Source organism: Lagenorhynchus albirostris, chromosome 1 (genome assembly GCF_949774975.1).
Source record: "Lagenorhynchus albirostris chromosome 1, mLagAlb1.1, whole genome shotgun sequence".
Taxonomy (NCBI): Eukaryota; Metazoa; Chordata; class Mammalia; order Artiodactyla; family Delphinidae; genus Lagenorhynchus; species Lagenorhynchus albirostris.
The window spans coordinates 23,168,483-23,189,047 of NC_083095.1; the positions used below are offsets into that span (position 1 = coordinate 23,168,483).

The following is a 20,565-nucleotide window of genomic DNA, read 5'->3' on the forward strand; positions in this document are numbered from 1 at the left end:
GAGCCGAAGCCCAGCGGCCTTTGAGAAGCCCCGATGGTATCAGGGCATCTGCCTGAAGCCTCTCTCTGCGGCCACTAGGCAGCATTGTAACCGCCCTGAGCCCTCTCCCAAGCCTTGGGTCAAATGGAAACAGTAAAGCATTTTGCAAAAAAAAATCCCAAACAAACAAAAAAAAAACCCAGATCTGGTTACTCATGCCCATACGTGCACATAAGCACATTTACCTGAGTATGTATTACCATCGAAAACTACACCATAATACGAAAGAAATTTTAGTTTTGCAGTTTTGATGATACCCTTAATTTAAACTACCTTGCACTCCACTTCTCACCCTGCCTAATTGTCCTTCCTTGCAAACCTAGACAACCTTTATTGTTTGTTTGTTTTAAGAAGAATATTTATGTGTGGTCTGCTGGGTTCCCCCAACTGCCGCAAAAAAAATTTTTTTAATAAAATAAATAAATAAATAAATAGGCAAACGGCTGAGCACAGAGTAGAAACAGGAAAGTGGTTTACTTGTTGAAACCTACTCTTCTACTCTTCATTCTTGGTTTCATTCTCCCCATGAAACCAAGAAGCAAGAGTTTGTGGTGGTTCCATCCATTTTTCCTAACACTTATTTTGACTTTTCGATGGAAAAGAAGACTATCAAATAGTCTATAAATAACTTTCTCTCTCTCTCTCATAATACTTTTATGATGAAAATTCTAGGCCAAAAACTGCAGTGAGTGAGAGCAAAGAAGAGAAAATCATGATTTTCAACCGACAGTGGAGCCGTGATAACATAACTTGAGAATGTGCTTAATGAACTATCTATTCTATGTAGACTCAGGCAAACTCAGTGTACAGTTATTGCAAATACATGAATATAATCCTAGGGGAAAATGGTAGCAGATTTGTGATCACATTTCTAGAGGTAAAACTGAGAATTTCTTAGCTTCCACAGGTGCAAATAAGTAGTAGTCTCCCTTACCATTCCCTTGAAGGAGAACATGGATTCTAGTCCAAGATGTCACATTTTACAAAAGATTAAGCAGCTGTGTATAATCTATAGACTTCTCTATTCATTTCAAAAAGTGATCGAACACAGTTGAATTGAAATACGTACAAGCTGAAAAATCCTTTCAGTTTTCAGGCAATCTCATTAAATGGTGAAACGTCTACTTAGCTGTTAATCTCGTCTTTCATGTTGTCATTGACTAAAGAACTGGAATCATGCCATTAATTGCCCATTGGAAAGAGTGTTAGGTTTAGTTATTCTGAAACACATTGAACAAGAATAAGACTCAGGTCAAGAGACTCAACAAAAACTATTCTTTTAATGCTTCTTTTGTGTTTCTTAACATTGTGTGGTATTAAAGGACCTTCTTTCATGGAGAGGTGGGCATAGATAAAACAAGAATAGCAAAATACTAATAATTCTTGAAATTAGATCATGAATAAATGGGGTTTTGTTATACTAGTCTCTTTATTTTTGAAAATATTTGAAAATGTTCACAGTATAAAGTCAAATTAAAAACAAACCCAAAATACACAGAGATCCCTGGCATGGAAGAGGGGACCGTGGTCCTTTCTGCTTTGGAGATGAAGGTCTGTGTGACTAGGATATCATTTTGCTGATGGACCAGGTGCAGTTAATTACTACATTTATCAGTGTTCATTGACCCATTGGAATACAATTAATAAATTGTGCTACTGGATTAAAGTGAGGGAAAAAGTTCAAATTTATTTAGAAAAATTTTAATTTTTCTTGAATTTGTGATCTTATGCTTTATGTGTATATATAGAAAGATTCAAATTCTGTTCAAGGTGATTAACTGAACAAATTTAGAGCTTAAGAAAGATCATGAACTTTTACGTGTACAACACAGTATTGTTGACTGTAGGTTCAATGTTGTACAGCATATCTCTAGAACTTATTCTTCTTAACTGAAATTTTATACTTGTCGATTAGAGGGTAAATCTCACGTTAAGCGTTCATGATAAAATAAAATATTAAAAAAAATAATGCGTATCACTAAAGGGGCCAAAGGTTCTCTGAAGACCTCTTGGCTTCCTGGTGTTTAATTGACCAACTGTCACAGGAAATCCAAGGACTAGAAACCCACGCGAGGAGTGAAAATCTCAGGATGTGAGCCTTCCCTGGGCATAATCCAAGCTGGACCCTGGACGCAGAGAACTTTAGTGGTAGTAAAGGGGAAACTTTGCCAATGAGCAAGCAACTGCACTTTATATTTTCTTGGCAAAGGAAAGAAGTAGAAAATAGAGTGATTGCCTAACCCATATATTTATGCAGTTTCTGATGCTGGCTAGCCATGCAAGTAGCAGCTATCTTTGATCCTGCCTGAGTCAGATAACGAGGCCAAATTGTAACAATGATCAACTTCTATTAAGGTTTATTATGTGTCAGGTATAGGTCAAGCATTTTCCCATGCATTATTTTATTGAACCTTTCCTGACAAACCTACACAGTAGGTAATATTATAATTTCCTTTTATAGGAACGAAACCTGAGCCTTATGTAGACTGAGTAATTTATCCAAAGTTACAGCACCAGAATGCATGCCATTGCATTCTGACTCCAGAACCCATGTACCTAAACATAGTCTCTTGAAGCTCACATTATTCATTTAATATATTTCCAAATTTGCCTCTGGCTTCCCTTTAGCTGTTCCTGTCTTCTAGGGCCTCTCATACAACCCTAACGCTGCTTTCAAATCCTGGTCCCTATTCCTACGATCCTATTCTGCTCTGTTTAGTCTCTCTTGGATTTATTTGCTCTTCTACCTAGCACATGTACTCACATCAACAAGGCTAGAGTTTCTTCTGGATTCCTTGACTCCTTTGAGCCTTGAAAATTTTCACCTTACCAATTCCCAACACCAGGTACATCTATGGTGGACTGAATTGTGTCTGCCACCCCCCCCCAAATTAATATGCCGAAGTTCTAACCCCCCAGTGTGACTGTATTTGGAGATAGGATCTTTAGGAGGTAAAGTTAAATGAGGTCCTAAGGGTGGGGACATGATCTGCTAAGACTGTGGCCTTACATGAAGAGGAAGAGAGACTTTCTTTCTTGCACATGCACAGAAGAAAGTTCATATGAGTACAGGGTGAGAAGGTGGTCATCTGTAAACCAGGAAGAAGGTCCTCACCAAAAAAGGAGTCCTGCCGGATCTTGATCTGGGACTTCCAGCCTCCAGAACTGTGGGAAAAAAAACTTCTGTTGTTTAAGCCACCCAACCTATGGCATTTTGTTATGGCACCCTGAGTAGACTAACACAACATCTTCTCATGCTCTTCCTTAGCTCCAAATGCTCTGAAGAAGAAATATAAAATGACTTGTTTCTCTAGAGTCACCATTACATAATTGAAAGAGTTCTAACTTTGGAACCACGAGATTGGATTTCAAGTCATGAAATATAAAAGAAATGTTGCAAAAATATAAAGTATTGCTATTTTTTAAACATTTTTATTGGAATATAATTGCTCTACAATGGTGTGTTAGTTTCTGCTTTATAACAAAGTGAATCAGCCATACATATACATATATCCCCATATCCCCTCCCTCTTGCGTCTCCCTCCCACCCTCCCTATCCCACCCCTCTAGGTGGTCACAAAGCACCGAGTTGATCTCCCTGTGCTATGTGACTGCTTCCCACTAGCTATCGGTTTTACATTTGGTAGTGTATATATGTCCATGCCACTCTCTCACTTAGCCCCAGCTTACCCTTCCCCCTCCCCATGTCCTCAAGTCCATTCTCTACATCTGCATTAAAGTATTGCTATTAATGCCAGATAAAGACAGCCAACTTCTAACAAACACTTTCATTAGCTGCCTACCTAACAGGTTGTCAACAGACTCCTGCCACGTGCTCACAGCCTCACTATTAGGTACATAACTTTGTCTTTGATTTACCTAGAATATTGAGGTTCTCTGACTATAGCTGTCCCATATTCTGTCACCTCCACCGCAATATGTCAGTTTCTGATTCCATTTTCTCCTTCATTGCTCTATTGGAAGAACAGCTTACCCCCTCTCTGTTCAGAGTAACACCTCTATCTGGAAACTTGATCACTCCAATAACCTTTCACCCTCTCTGAGAGTGTATCAGTTGTTGCCTTTCTCCTCCTGTGTCCTCTTCGCTCAATGACAAATTAACCCTTGACCTTGAGAACTTCTCAAGACATTCTCTCGTCTCTCTTCCCTTTCACTGACAAATTTCAAAAACCTTCTGAGCCATATCTTCCACTAGTGTACTTTATACAATCTGTGATCCATCCAAATTATGGTTTTCACCTACTGCCTCCCACTTCAGTACTTTGCTTGGAATGGCATGCAGCTCTGATCTCTGCCTATCAAATTTTCAAGGTTTACCTAATATGTCACCTCCTCTGTGAAACCTTACCATAAGTTATTTCTTCTGAACCCCCAAAGAGCTTAGTTTGCACTTGAACTTTGACAGCTTGATTGTGCAACCCTTAGTAGATTATAATAGTAGATTATAAACTCATTAACCCTCTCAATTTAAGACATAGTAATCATTTAATAATGCCTAATAAATACATTAATCATCAAACTAATCTCAAACAGTATCAGGATTTCAATTCAACTGGGACAAATACAGCTTGGGATATTTTGGGAGAAAAATCAAACTTCAACTTGAATATGGGGGAAGAGAACCTGGGCCTATATGGATCTATACAAGAGTTAAAAAGGCTTAAAATTCCCATTTCCATTTTCTGCTTTCATTGAAACAAAGTGACAATAGCCAATAGTAGATTGGCAGGCACATGAGTGTTCAGTAAATGTTGGTTGAATTATCAAACGAGTAAATGCTTAAAGTGGTTCTCGGATTACACATTAAATAGTGACACTTAGAAAGTCTGTGGAGGGAAAGCTAATACAGAATCTTGACGGTGTGTCTAAGGCAATAATAACTATGATTTGGGAAGCATGGAAGACTGTCCTTTGAGGTAAATAATAGTTTATCATTTGAAACTTTCTATGGCCTCTATACTGAAGGAGTTGATTGAGGTAAAGAGCTTTACAGGGGTAGGCACATTTCTGGTGGAAAACTCAAGGAGAACTCAAAGAATCAATAAATCGGTGTGATTTCAACTGTAAGAGGAATAAAAACAATTATGATGTCAGGTTACAGAAGTCATATGATTGTTCTGGGGCTCTCCTATATGTATCTTCTGTAGACGTTAAGAAAGAATTTTGTATTACTTTTCTTCTAGGATAATAACAGATGATTAATAAGACAATTTAGGCATCACTGTTTGAGGGCTATTGGCCAGCCACTGTGCTTATAACTTGTATACACACTAGCTCATTTAATTATAGAATAGCACTAAGAGGAGGCCATATCATTCCAGTTTCATGGATGAAGTTAGAGTCACTGCACACTTTACTCAAGGTTTCACAGCTGGTAAAGGACAGACCCAGGATTCAGAGCCAAGATTTGAACTAAGCTTTTCTGATTCCAAAGCCTGTGGCCAAAGTTAAACACACTGGAAAGGGACGGTACCGTCTCAATACTCCCTCATGGAGATAATAAATTATTTCTGCTCATGGACACTAACCAAAGTATCTGAGCACACACCACTTAGATCCTGATGAATCTACCACATTAACCATCGTCTCAGAATTTCTCTGGAAGTTGAACATTTTCTGAAATTTGCACCTTCTTTACTTACCCTAACTTTTGGTCACTTGCTTAAAATATGCTGTCAGACAGATTCATGCTACCAGTTGTCAATGACACATGTTTACTAGTTGCAGTCATGCCCTCAATCAAAGTATATGATTAAAATACTAGTTTTATCAATTATCAATTGATAAATTGATTTGCTATCAATTAGCTAGTAAACCCAAGTCATGACTTGGCAACATTCCTTGAACAATTACTAAATAAATCTTTTTATTATAGAATTTATTGTAGAATTTGCAATTCTACAAGGCAGCTATTGTAAATGACTAGTACAGAACTCAAGTGATGGAGACTAACCTTGTTGAGTCCCTACTCTGTAACAATCACAAAACACATTATTTCAATTTTTTTTACAATCACAAAACACATTATTTCAATTTTTTTTACCCAAACTATATTGTTAGGCAAGGTCACTGAGGTGTCACATTTTTCAGATGAGGAAGTCAAATCTCAGAGACATAGTGAAATTGCCCATACACAGTGAATAGTCCAGCTGGGGTTCCAACTCAGCTGTGTCTGGCCTCAGTGCCTGTACCCTTTTCACGACATCCCACTTACCTCCAGGTCAGCAAGGCCTGACTTTTTTTTTTTTCCCGGTACGCGGGCCTTTCACTGTTGTGGCCTCTCCCGTTGCGGAGCACAGGCTCCAGACGCGCAGGCTCAGCGGCCATGGCTCACGGGTCCAGCCGCTCCACGGCATGTGGGATTTTCCCGGTCCGGGGCACGAACCCGTGTCCCCTGCATCGGCAGGCGGACTCTCAACCACTGCGCCACCAGGGAAGCCCCCCTGACTTTCAACATGATTAGAAATGTACTAGCCAAGTTGTCCTTAAGCTCGTCATGTCTTTGTTTCCTCATCTTTAAGATGAGGAAAATGCTATCTACCACTCAGGGATTAAACCGACTACATAAACCAAAACACGTAACATAGCATCTGGCATATCATAGGCATTGATAAATGATTGCTTCATGTAAATTATCTGAGGCAGGAATCAAAAGGGGAACTTTCCATAGTTTGACATCATTGAGGCTTATTTTTTTTCCATTTCCATGATAGTTAATAGCATAACCATTCCACCAGTGAAATCTGAAGGAACAGGGTTAATTATATTTGCTTTTAATTCTAACTCTTTAAAAATTGGTAACCAATATATGGCTAGAGTACAGGTGTTCAGTTAACCCACATTTCTAGATCATGGTGAAAAATGTAGAGTATCATGATGGATTATCCAGTTGGCAAAGTAAGCATGTGCTTAAGGAACCAGCATATCAAGGACACCTGAGATATGAGACAGGTTCCAGCTATAATGAATGCTAGCAGAATTCTGTAATCTGAAAATCTAGAAAGCAGCTTTTAAAATTTGAGCACTCATTTAAATTTTGACTTTGGATTTAGTACTTTTCTAAAAAATTTCAGTATGGCGGGACGCTTGGAAAGAATGCCTTTAAAGCTTTGCAGGGTTTCAAACATGAACATGGTTCTGTAAGTTTGTTAACTTACAGCAAATACTTAAACGTTGCCAAACATTTAAAAAAAATAATATCTAACAATATTTTTTCCAGAATACAATGCTTCTGTCATCTTACCTGTTCAGAAAAGTGTTTTCTCCCAGTTACTTTATCATAGCAGTCTAAATAATAATGCCTCAGTTGACAGACAATAATTGTTTAGCCCCCAAATATGTCACTTTTGATAAGCTTATATAAGTATTAGTAACTGGTTATAATATTTTATTTCACATGAACATGGTCCTAGATTACTTGGCTTTTAATTCGACATGACATATTTAGCCCCAGTACAAGGTCTTTTACCAAATGTTTGGAAAATAAAAATACATCATCATACAAGCTTTTGGGAAGAACATTTTATTGCTAAGCATATCCTTGAACTAAAATGCAAATGTGAAATAAAAGAGAAAAGGAAAAAGAAAAAGCAGTAACTTCACAACATCATAAAATAAATTCCTTAAGAGTCTGTTCATAAAACAACAGCAATATGATAGAAGCTCACGTACAGAATGCACATGTTCCCATAAAATTGTCCAAATAGAAACTTACACTAAAAGGAATATAATAAATGTATTTTTACTCAAATAAAAAATGTAAAGAAAGAAAGCAGGAAATCAGTTCACAAGACCTCAAGACTCCAAGAACAGCAATCTTTTACAGACATCGAGATATAATCAACTTCATATAGGTTGGGCCATTTAGGTTATCTAAATCGTGCTTTGATATCTCTTTATAATCCTGTCTTTTTCAATGACAACAAAATAATCCAAAACTCTTAACACATTGAAATATCAGGTAATGAAGAACACCTCTTTCCATACATATTAGTAAAGGCTACCATTGTTTAGATTGCGTTTGCCCCACGTCTTTAAGATACTTTTTCAAAGTCAAATATTCATGCAACTTACAAAAACCAGCAAGAGTAGATTTCTAAATCTAAACAGCTGATTGATTTTCATCTGTACAAAAGAAACTGTATGTATCTGACCCTCCAGAGAACACATTTCATTTTTGTGTGAATATTTGTCTTGCTTTGTCTCTTGCTTTTGGGATAGGTATGGCCACACAACAAGTTTATTGTTTTTCTGTACATCATTTCCTCTTTTCATAAAGAAAGACAACTGGAACATAAACCAAACAAACTGAAATAAACAAATAGAAAGGAAAGAACAGTTCTCAAAGCAGTATGTACACAGGTGGCTAAGGAATTATACCAGCAAAAATGTAATAAAATATGTAAACAAAATCTGAGAAGATTTTTTATTCTCTTTGACACAGTTAACTGTGACAAAATTAAACTCACACTTCACATTTTAAGGTTTACTTTTTTGTCGTTTTGTTATTTTCTTTTAAAACAACATTCTCATTCCACTTCAAGATTTTAACAGTTTTCCTGTTTCAGTCATCCCATCAAACATACCATGATAAATATATCTGTATATATATTTATTTATATATATTATACTATTAAATTCCATTTTTTGTGTGTCACAGCAGCTTTATTCATTTATTATTTTTAGAAAAGATGGGTGAAGGGAGACGTGAGCAAATGGAAGGACAGAGTTATCCATAAATGTCAGGCTGCAAAATTAAATCACTAGGAAAAACATTATCATGTTGGGGGCGGGGAAAGAACTATGAATTCTGCACTCCGTCATGCCATGTTTGGCTTGTGTGACCTTTTGTGGTTCCATCACAAGTTGAACTCACCTATTGTCTGTTTTGATTCTTTAACAGACTTCTTGTATTGTCTTTTCTTTTATATTTGCATGCATTTCGATCAGTCACAGATCCAGCCCACCCCCGTTCCCCTTCCCTAGGAAAGGCTCTGTTTTAGAGGAGAAAGGGGCTTTCTCCTTTACCACAATTTGGCTGGGCTCATGGACAGGAACAATATTGTTAAGTAAAGCCAATAGCTCTGATAAAACCAGCCCTAACCCCATCTGTTCAGGGTTTGGGTGGCAAATTCTGGAATTCGATCCTGAGGAACCAGCTTTTCAAATCAATATTATCATCCATCCCATGATTTTGCTATGTGTTCAGCAAAGCATCGCATAGGAAATAGACAACAGATTCTAGAAACGCCACAACCTGATATGTAGAGTGGACACCATGGTAGCTTTTGAGTTCATATGGCAATAGTCTCTCTTCTGTTTTCTGAGATTTTTTTTTCTTCTTCTTAACTTATGTCCAGTTAGTCTCAAAAATTAAACAAATACCCAAAAGCCATTTTTTCCCCTCAGATCTTGAAAAGTTACGCACACACTGGCCAGACCCAGATAAGGGTGGGGTTTTTTTTGTTTCTGTTTTTAACTTTTTCTTTTCTTTTTTTTTTTTGTTTTCGTTTTTTACATAATTAAACCAAAAAAAAAAAACATTATTACAGTCAAGCTTCACAAACATTATTACAGACTCACTTGGAGTTATGGAACAAGTAAGCCATGAAGTCTTCTACCTTGGATGAAAGGTCCTAAAGAGAAGGAAGCTTCCAAGTCCACGAAAGTGGGGGGGGAGCCATCTGCTCGCTCCAAAGGGCAGAGTGTGTGCTTTACGACACAGCAGGGCAGAAAGAACTGTCTCCGAGCAGTGACTGAATCAAAGCAGCCATGGCTGAAATCTTATAGGTAGGTACATCTTTGTGTGTGTTCTTTTAAAAATGATTTTCCCCACCATAGTCATGGTATACCCCATCTCATAGTTAGAACAGTTCTGACATCTGTGAAATCTCATTTTCCAAGTATTTATATATTTATATAGAAATAATCCTGTGTTTTAAATTCGCGTAGCGTTAGCGGTGTCGTGTTTACACATAATACTCTTTGTCCTTGTTTTTCTGTTTCTTGTGGCCGCTCTTCGAGCTCTGCTGCTTCTCCTTGAGGAGCGTGCCATTGCTCTGCGCCGAGTTGCTGATGTAGTTCCGCGTCTCGTCCACTTGATAGGACCCCTCGTCCCTGTTCCTGTACTTGTACATGGCATACAGGAGGATCAAGATGCAGAGGGCGGCAGCAGCCACAATGCCGACGACCATCCCTGTTGTACTGCTCGACTCCCGGATCACCTCTGAGGCCCCCGGAACCCGTCTGACTCCCGGCTCCGTGGGGTTTGCTGTGGGCACATTACGGAACATGGGGGAAGTAATTAGTGGGCTCTTCAGTTTGGTGCTGTCTAGCTCATAGGCAGTGGGCAACGGAAGCAAGACTATATCAGGCTGGGGTTTGAGATCACGGTTATTCATTTTGCCAGCTGGCAATTTGGGCACCATCCCAGACGAGGAGGAAGCTGTGAAGCGGATCAGCTCAGGGGACAAAGATGTGGTAGTAGTCCTACTAGTTTCGGAGACTTTGTTAGGTCTAAAGTCCTTGGATTCCCACTTGGGCGCATGTGCTTTGTAGCCACCTTCGAAGATTGAAGTGGAAAGACTCTTATCTGTTACCAAGGAGAAGGTGGTGTAAAAATCTTCATCATCAGTAGGGGGCAGGTTAGAGTCAAAGGTTTCCCCTGAGCCATACCCAGATATCACCAAGCCATCATCATCACAACCATCGCTGCCTTGGTCCGACAAGCAAGGTAACCCCGCCTCAGAGGTCATGGACAGGGAATCTTTGGTGGTCTCAATAATGGTGAGGAGGGGGCGAAAGGTAGGGGGGAGTGTAATGGAAGGTGCACGAGTAGCAATAGGAGGGGTAGCTAAAGGGTCTTCTACAAGAAGAGGGATAACTAATTCACCTCCTGGGATTGAAAAGAAAAAGAAAAACAGAATTAGTATATTTGTAGAAAAACAATTCACAGCCACACTCAATGAATGCATGTATAGTTCATAGGTTACACCTCAGAAATTATAATAAAATGACTTGGATCCACATACGGATCCTCTCTACTTCTAGGCTGATTATTGGGCTATACTTCTAGCCCATTATATGCCTCTTGCCATCAAAACCTGAAATCCTTAGATTGGGGGCTTAGATTTTTTTTTTTTGTGGTATGCGGGCCTCTCACTGTTGTGGCCTCTCCCGTTGCGGAGCACAGGCTCCGGACACGCAGGCTCAGCGCTCATGGCTCACGGGCCCAGCTGCTCCGGGGGGCTTAGATTTTTAAAGATACTCTCAAGTAATTATTTAGATAGAATTCAAATAGGCTTTTTCCAGGATCTGCTTATGGGATAATGACCTTCACCTATACTGTTGCAAATACTGACCATGAAAATTATGTGTTTGTGTGTGTGTGTGTGTGTGTGTGTGTGTGTGTGTACGTACATGCACATATGCATGTGATTAATCTGTGAGCCATAGCATTTCCTTATTTTTTTCTTGGGTTTCTACTTATTTGCTCCCATTAGGATGAGAATGACATATTTTCCATGTCACTGAGATCAAGATTAAGGAATATAAAAGAGCTCATCTTTAGTATTTTAAGTTACTACCTTTTATTTCACATTTATCACGTGCAGTCTTCATTTACTATATGCTAACAGTAGGTTTCAACAGTAGGTTGAAAATGTTCATCTAACAAGCCCATCTTGATTATGCTTTTCCAGAAATTCCCCTGACTATAAAACAACAACTTGTTTTGCATTGGTCTAGTATTATATTTATATAGTGCTTTTATGCTATATGTAATATATACTGAGCAGACACTAGATTTTAAGAATACCCAGCCTACATATCCATGACTTACTGGAAACTCACTTTTAGATTCAGAAATGTAGAGACAGCAAAGTAGTTTTTAAAATCAGTGATTCCTTTTTCCAATTTGGATTCCTTTTATTTCTTAGAATGGCAGATATTTCTCGGTTTACCCACAGACCCTAGTTATTGCACTTATAAACATATGAGGACTAGGTCAGGAAAGGAAGTTCAGAATAGTTCACTAAATCATAGTGCCCTGCAAATTATGGTCACCACAAATATTCTGTGGTGGGTGTTACTCACCTAATTGTAGGGCCAAGCTTATTATTCATGTATGTAAGCAAGATAATAAGTCTTCAGTCTCTCCTGTGTTTCTTTACAGTGTTATTTTCAAACAGAGAAAGAATCAAGAAGTCACAGTTCATGTCCCTTCATTAAATTTATTTTAAAAATATTCCAACTATTGTTTTTAAAAATCCTCTAGCAGGGATGGCATGATATGTCCCTAACCCAGTTAGTCAGACAGTTGAGATGATAATACGATATTAGGGTTGAAGTCTTCTTTCTGACCTGCTGCATCTAAACTGTCCAGGTTTCAGGTGTGCTAAGAAAAAGCCTCCTGAAAAGAAAGCTACTGCACACCTTCAGAGCACCAGAGAAGAAATGCTTGCACCACATCAGAAGCTTTTATTCTCTGCAGAGAGAAACTGAGTTGGGGAGCGTGGCAACGATGTACGTAATGTGTATCTTAAGGAAGGGGAAGGGACAAGAGAGCACAGTACAGTCATCCCCGGCCTACCTGATGATGTTAGCACATGTGGGGAAATAAAACAAGAATCTTTCTGAGAATCTCAAGATGATATTTTAGTCTGTGCTTTAAGCCCCAAGCTTCTCTTCTAGTGCTCAGAGTTTGAAATTATTGAGCAAACCGATTTTTGCAGATTTGACAAAGCTTCAGACTTGCTTTCCTGGACAAGCATGCCTATTTTTTTTACATTGTGAAGATATGTAATTCATATATCTTGCAACTTAGTTAATGCATAATTTACATACTTTTGCTAATTTTTATAAATGGGATTTGGAACACAGGTCCCTAAAGGTAAGCCAGTCCTAAAACTAACCCTGAGTTACCTTTTCTTCTTATTCTTCCGGTAGGGAGGCCCTGAGTGTTATATTTAAGATGATATGTGGAAGAAGGCAGTGTCTGAGTAAGAAAAGAGCAGTGAGGAGAGAGGAGTGAAGCCTCATGCAGTCTGTTAAAGGTTCCCTAGGGATCGCTCAGGGATGACTTTACTTTCCTTTAGAGAACAAGACAGGGTTTTTGTACCCATCTCACCTAGAATGGGTGTTCTTTTCTGGAACAAATACCGAGAGTCATTTGCTTTTTAGGGCAAGGATAAAAATCAATCCATTGTTTATTAAGTGGAGAGTAAAGTGGGATAAAGGACAAGGAATGACGGATTTGTTGGGAGGCAAAGTCCTGAAACAAATAATTAAATATAAAGGCAAATTGTTAAGTAGGATGCTAGTGTCCCTTTAAGTGAGATTAATATCACTGTCTTCATGATTACAGAGTGGCATTCATTTGCAATTTTAGTGTACCATCTATGACACCCAACTGGAGTCTTACATTTGCCTTTTTTTTTTTAACCCCCTTGTCTTTTTAATCCCAGCTAAAGCTTCCACTGTGTCTTTGTTGTTAAAACTCTACAAAGTCTACAAACTGCTCATTCTGCAGTTGAATCACTTCCACTTTCCTTTGCTATTCGCTTCTCATTCAACACCCTAATTGAGTATCTCTCTTGGAGCAGAAAAAAAAAAAAAAAGTGAAAATCATCCTTTTGATAAGGGGATGAAAAGAGGGTCTTGAAGCTCACTAATTTACAAAGAGCTTCTAAAAGGTTGGTGAGCCTTTAAGTGAAATGGTAAGAGCTTATTTCCAAACTAAAATGATGGGTATGCTGTTGCAGAGTTTAAATAACAGAATCTGTTAAAACTGCTAATCTTCAATTTCTTTGTCATTTTGTTATTAATCCTAGTAGCAGTGATAAAAATGATAAATGATGCCCCTGTCAGGGACATTTGAGCCCAAATCCTGGTAGTATTTAATCAATGAAATCATAGGAACTTTCATAGCTCCCCTCTCCTGGCATCTCAAGGAATTGGAAAAATGTCTTTAATTTAAAAGGGAGTCCACTGGGATGTAGGAGTTGGTATTACAAAGGGGAATTAAAGTGAAAGTAGGGGGAAATTTTTGGGTAACTATAAACATGGAAGATGCCTGGGACAAGTATGTGAGTTGGGGTGCATAGTCCATTTTGATATCAAATTCCATAGTTAAGATTTAAGATGATTCTAGTGTCCTAGGAGGTCCAAGGGCACACATCATTTGAGATAAGGAGGTGAAGGATGTGTTTCTCCCACCATTAGATCCTTACTAGAAATGACTTAGATTGCAGAAGGCTATTTAAGATTTCATGTTTATTTGTATTAATCTAAAGTGAGTTTCCTCAGAAATGTTGGAGCAGCTGATAATTTTTTTTTCACTGCCCGAAGACCGTGAAATCAGTGATCTACCAGATGTCTATGCTTATGAAAGTATTCATAGAAGCAACAAGCTTAAAGTCATAAGGGGTTGCAGGCAGAGTAATACAAAACCTGTAATCCATCACAACTCTAATTTCCTATTCCATCCCCAGAATTTTTCTTTGGTTTGGAATAAGAACTATCCATATTCCTTAAAGTTAGCATTTTAAATCAGGAATATATACCCTTTTTTGACAGGGTTGTGCTTTTCTTTAAACCAGAGAGATCACTAGGGATATAAGAGGTCTATTTTAGCCCTGAAGGCTGCCCTGCTTTTTTGTTTTATGAGTGTATTTATAGATATATAATTCATGTGTCTAGGGCTGATATTCAGCAAAAGGGGCTCTCTGCCATCAAAAAAGACAGTATATTAAAAATTTAATAGAACTCTTCTGAACTGTGAGAATGCTGTAGGTGATGGTGGTGTGGTGGGTCATATGAAAAAGCAAGAAAAGCAGCATAGAGTTTCAATATGGCTCCAACCTTTGCCTCTCTGGAGATATCTGAGTGGAGGAAGTCACAAAAATACGAAAAACAATGACACTGAAGAGTGAGACTCTGGGAGAGGACACCGTGCTCCGATTCCTTGAATTTCTTTTATCTATATTTAGGTTCTTTACCTCATCTCTTATTTGCATTTTTCTCATTCTCTGCTGGGAAACTAACATACAATGGGGAGAAATCATCTTTTTCCCCACAAAATTAGTTATTGAATGATATTCATTTAGTTATTTGGTGCCACGGAAGTGTGTACTTGCAACACATCAATATCTGGAAGCTTGGAACCATGAAATTGTTCTGCATCCAGCCTCAGAAAAAACAGTCACAGACAGGCATGGCCAGTCCCTGGGGAGAAGACAGCAGAAAAACTCAAGTATCTCAAAGGGGCTTAACTTTTTAAGAGCATTTTAATGAGATGAAAATCTCCAGGTAGGACATTTTCCCCTAGTTTATCTGAAATGGGTTTGAGTCTGAAAGGCTACAGATTCTATTTTTTCAATATATACCCAGGTAAGATGAGCTATAGTCCCTTGATGTCATTATACATTGTAAAAGAAGGAATGTCTAGTGGAGTTTTTCATCTGCCTATTGGTTAAAAGCTTTGCCTCTGAAGTCACTCAGAGGCAGGTTAGCATCACAGTTCTGTGGCTTACTAGCCATGAGTTGGTCAGATTTATTAAAATCTCTGTACAATGGGAATAATAACACAGCCTATCTCAAGCCACCAATGTGAATAATAATAATGCATGTTAATGTTAATTATAATGCATGTTAAGTATTTAGCACAGAAACTGCTACTCCAAAATTCTAGTATCTAGTATCATTTCTACTAATATTTTGGGCCTATAAACACTGAAATCATTGATGACTTTTTTCTGACCTTTTTTTATGTAGTAGTCGTATGCTGAGGTATAATAATATAGGATCTAGATTATTAAGGCTATTTTAAATGCAGAGTTTGAAGAATGATTTATAATAAGCCCAAGAGCTTGCATTTAAAATAAATGATAAGCCTTATATCAAATGGACTTATGGGTAGCATCCTCAACACAAATAAAAGCTTTCAATTCAATTAGATAAAATAGTCCATTTAGGAGATTCTTAGTTTTAAACCTAAAATATCATCCAACATGTCAAACAATACAAAATCATATAAACTGAGGCAGATAAAGTGCATTCATTGAAGCTGCTGGGCTGGAAACATATCCCTTATCCACTCTTCAGTCTGATATTTCTTTAACAGTAATACTAATACCTAAAACTAAAGTGAAGCAAGTAATCTCTTTATTTAAAAATTATACAGCACTTCTTGCTGATCTTTTGTTTCCTGAAGTGATAAGGCAACACTGACCAAATACCTTTAAGGTCAAGGAGTGTTCTCACCGTAGAGTCATACAAAATGGCAATACCTACCTGAGATGTTTCCTAAATAAAACTTTAGATGTGAAAATCATCATGTTTCTTGTGGGTAGAATCTTAGGATCCTTTTAAAGCTTACCAGTTTAAATCCTTGAGAGAAATGGCAAATATTAATAGAAATGGAAGAGGAAAAAGAGAAAGAGAGAGAGAGATTTGGGTGCCTACTGTGTGCGGGTGTGCTTTCACCAGTAGTTAGTTTTATACTTTGGAAGGCATCATTATCATAGGACAATACTCTAAACTCTGGGGTGCTTTCTCTATTCTCAGTAGAAGTGATTTTGTAGTAGTGATGGTGATAGTTTAATCCTGGATAACCAAACTCTACCATAGTCACTTGAGAGTACCTTATTTCCCCTTTGCTGAAGGAAAATAAAATAAAGGACTGATTTCCCCAAATGCTTTCTAAGGAGTTAAATTAGGATGTATTACCACTGATAACATTTGCAGTTAACTCAACTAACTTTCTTCTGGAGTACAGGCCTCCTGTAGGTTGTATCCAATTTCATATCCCACTGTAGAGTCTACCATTGCTTTCAAGGCTTTAAAAGTTGGTTCAGGCAAAGAGGCCGGCTTCCTTTGGATGGTAGGAACAATTTACCCACACCCTTCTACCAAGAGTAGAATTCACATTGATCATTAGAAGCAATTCAGCACAAAATATAACAGTGAAAATTAAGCAAATAGACACAAATGAAATAAAATGTTTAATGTTGTCTTCAAAATCACATAGTAGAAAAAAAAATCAACTTCAGGTTCAAAGTAAACTAGAGGGAAAGAGAGCAAATAACATCAACAAGGCATTCACAACATAAGGACAGAAAAGAAAAGTAAAAGCAAATAAAAAATAGAGGCTGTTTTAGGAAAAATAAAGAAATCATTTCCATATAGACAAAATAATTTAACTTAAAAAAAGCGTATTGTATTAATTTATAGTCAACTTACATCAACAAATTGCCCGCATGTTTTTTGGCATGAAAGAAAAATTTACAAAAGAAAGTTGTGTAAGAATGCTCTTGGACAAATAGAATTGCCACATTCTTGTAACTTGCTTCTTTGTTGTCATTTCTTTAAAAACTTTTGAGCAAAATGTCTAATTTTTCAAATATAATAATTTACAACAGAGGATGATACAGGGAGGCAACAACACATACATCCACACCACATAACATGAAAAGAAAAAAAAATCTGCACTTTAACAAATTTCTTACTTTGAGGGGCTTGGGAGGGCATCAGTTTTGAATATGAAATTATTCTGATTGCAATGATTTAAAAAAAATTTTTAAAAACCTGTTTAATTTTATAATTTGCCTTTAAAAAAATCTCGAGCGTTTTGAATGAATTTCTGCATTATTATAGGTTCTCAGATATATATTTAATTTTATTTTTTTTGTCTTTTTGACAAGTTTTAGACTTTCTTTAATTGAAGGGGATGGATGACAGCACATAAGTTTGAACAATGCTGAAGAAAGGAGGGGTATGGGAAGGAAAGATGCAGAAAGGGTAGGGTCATATCTATGAGTGTACTACACAAGAGATGAAGATGATGGGAGTAAATGTGTAAGTGAGTCGCCATGTCCATGTAAGGGCGGCACGGAGTGATCTAGCTGCATTAGAGCTTCTGGCTGTAAGGAAGGGATGGGCAATATACAAAAACAAATGAGCCTACACATGCCCATCTACAGAAATAAAGAACAGAACTCTAACACTGACAATCTCACACACCCTAAGCTGCAACTACTTCAACATGCAATTACTCCAAAAATCATTACAGTTTCATTAAAGATTTTTAAATAATAAAAACAGTTAAACTTTTGTCCCTACTAAAAGTAGCCAAAATACATAAAATAATAATAGTAATACTTATAATAATGATCAAAAGGTTAAAAGCAAAAACAAGGAGACTAGATTTATGCATTCAAGTTGAACAACTTCATCGGCAGGCACACAGCCCCATCTAGAGTTAGGGGAGGGGGTGGAGATCTTCAAATCGAAAGACAAAGCTGTATAGGGAGCCCACTGGCTGGCTCATTCATGACTTCCTTATATAGAAAGGGTACTTTCTGAATGACATCACCTGTCTTCCCCATGCCACCCATGGTGCAAGTGATTCTAGTGAGACTGGGTTTATTAGAAAGATGTGGATGTGGGGATTCTGCAGCTGAAGTTGTTCCACATTTAAAGAGGGAGTGGGGAAAAGTTGCAGAAAACAATTCATAACTTTTTTTTGTCATAGTTTTGGATAAAACCAAATCTAAAGATAAAGATCTAGCAATTAAAAAGAAACACACTGATATATATACAGATAGATATATATAATACAAAAAGCACTTAATTCCCAAACAAGAAGGGAGCAAAGAACGAAAAATAATTTAAAGAAAAGAGTATTTCATACACTTTCAGAGATGAACAACCAGATGCACACGCTGAGGAGGCACAGACAGAGCAGTCAGGGGACACTTTTTTTGTTGTTTTGTATTTTCTGACTTATTGATTCCCCTTTTGCTGGCAGCCAACATTAAAAACAAATTTTGCATTTTCTTTAAAAAGAAATTTTGCATTTTCTTTAAAAATGTTTTTTTTTTTTTTGGTTTTGCTTCTCAAAAACAAATAAAAAGGGCGTGCAGTCTGGATGTACGTCATAAGTAGACATTTGAGAGAGAAGAAAGAGGCTCAGACTGACAAATGGGTAATTGTCTATTATCCTTTAACTGCAGGAATGTTAACCAAGTTAATACATGCTTAAAGTAAGTTGCATTTAGGGAAAATAGGAAAACAGACCAGCAAGTTAGGGTTGGGAAGAGGTCAGCAAGACAAAACCAATTTGAGAGTAGGAGAATGGTACTGGATTTAGTTTCATGCCTTTCCAGTAGGGGCAAAGGTCATCCCAAGGCCTTTTGCCAATTACATTCTTATAAGCATGTGCATGTATATGTGTACGTGTGTTGGGGCTTGAAGTAGAGCCTGTAGTGGCAGGAATTGAGGTAAAAATACACATGAGTTCATGGGTTCTGCTCTAGGAAACTTAGCCCATATTCATTCATAGCCTCAGAAGGTAAATTTTGTAAGACATAGAGGGGTTATAATTAATACTGCTCCATACACATGTTCTTGGGCTTGGCCAAATTGACAGGGTACATGGGTGACAACTGTGGTAATTAAATGTACCTGATAAATGGACAGCTTTTTTAAGGTAATAGAGGCAAAACCCCCTCCACTCCTCCACTCTCAAGAGCATAGTGGCATAGCATCAGTAAACTAACTACAGGATAGTCAGGAAATGAGTGCAGCTTATTTGAAGGACACTGGGGGAAACTGCCAGTCTTTTAGAGACCATGTGGGAAACAAAATGCTCGATTAAACCTTGAGAAAAGGAAAAAAGAGACAAACTGTGTTTGTGTGTGTGAAGATACTGTGGAAGGGACGTGGGGAAGGAGGCGTTAGAAGTGGCCTCAGCCTCTACTGGAAGAGATCACAAGAAGTACATTAAATATTTTATCCCCGTGAGAACATTAACGTTCAACCAAGGACTGGGAAACCCAGGTAGGCGAACCACAAAGGTAAGACACTTGAGAGCCCCTGGTTCTGAGCCAATTCCAACCACTTCTAAGAAATTTTTGGGGTGACTTTGACAAACAGAATAAATTGTGAGGATGAGTCAGACTTTTGTCCCTTATGGGATGCCCCTTTTATTATTTTATTTTAAAATAATTATAGTAATGTGTCCCCATGGGTCAGTCCGTACCAAGATTTTTAGTCTCTGGTTTTATAATGTTAATTGTTATTCTAGGAACTTCACAAAGGGCAGCTGGGAGGTTTTAGGAGGAGGAAAAAAATCCCAACAATACAGGAAAAGAAAAACCCTTGTTGCCATTTAGTTAATTTTTTTGAATAATTATACTTTTAACATTGAATTTTATTGTATGAGAAGACCCTATCAATGTACAGATTGCCTCACACGGCATCAAATTACTTCTGTAGGACACAGTGAGTTTTAATAACATTCACATGGGCTATTTTTTGTTTCATAGGCATTTTTTTAAAGTAGGAAACATAAGTGGTCTAAGTGTGACACTTATAAAGAATAAGATATGTCTCGTGTATACATACTCCTGGAAAATAAGAGGTGTTTTGAGGAAGATACATCAGCAATTTGAGTCTCCTAAGGTTTCTGCTGAGTAATTTACCTATATCAAAATTGCCTGTTTTAAA

General features: G+C 37.6%; 1 protein-coding gene across 9 annotated transcripts in view; it reads right to left on the reverse strand.

Moving 5' to 3' along the window:
* Positions 1-10,028: 10,028 nt before the first annotated feature.
* Positions 10,029-20,565, reverse strand: part of NRXN3 (neurexin 3) — a 1,617,293-nt gene continuing 1,606,756 nt past the window's right edge. For 5 of the 9 annotated variants that reach the window (XM_060166220.1, XM_060166212.1, XM_060166264.1 and 2 more), the window contains one exon: positions 10,029-10,330. In XM_060166220.1, the coding sequence (XP_060022203.1) occupies positions 10,029-10,330 (302 nt within the window). Of the gene's footprint in view, positions 10,955-20,565 lie in introns of all 9 variants that reach the window. The other 4 variants (XM_060166202.1, XM_060166193.1, XM_060166229.1 and 1 more) reach the window with 3 other exon arrangements.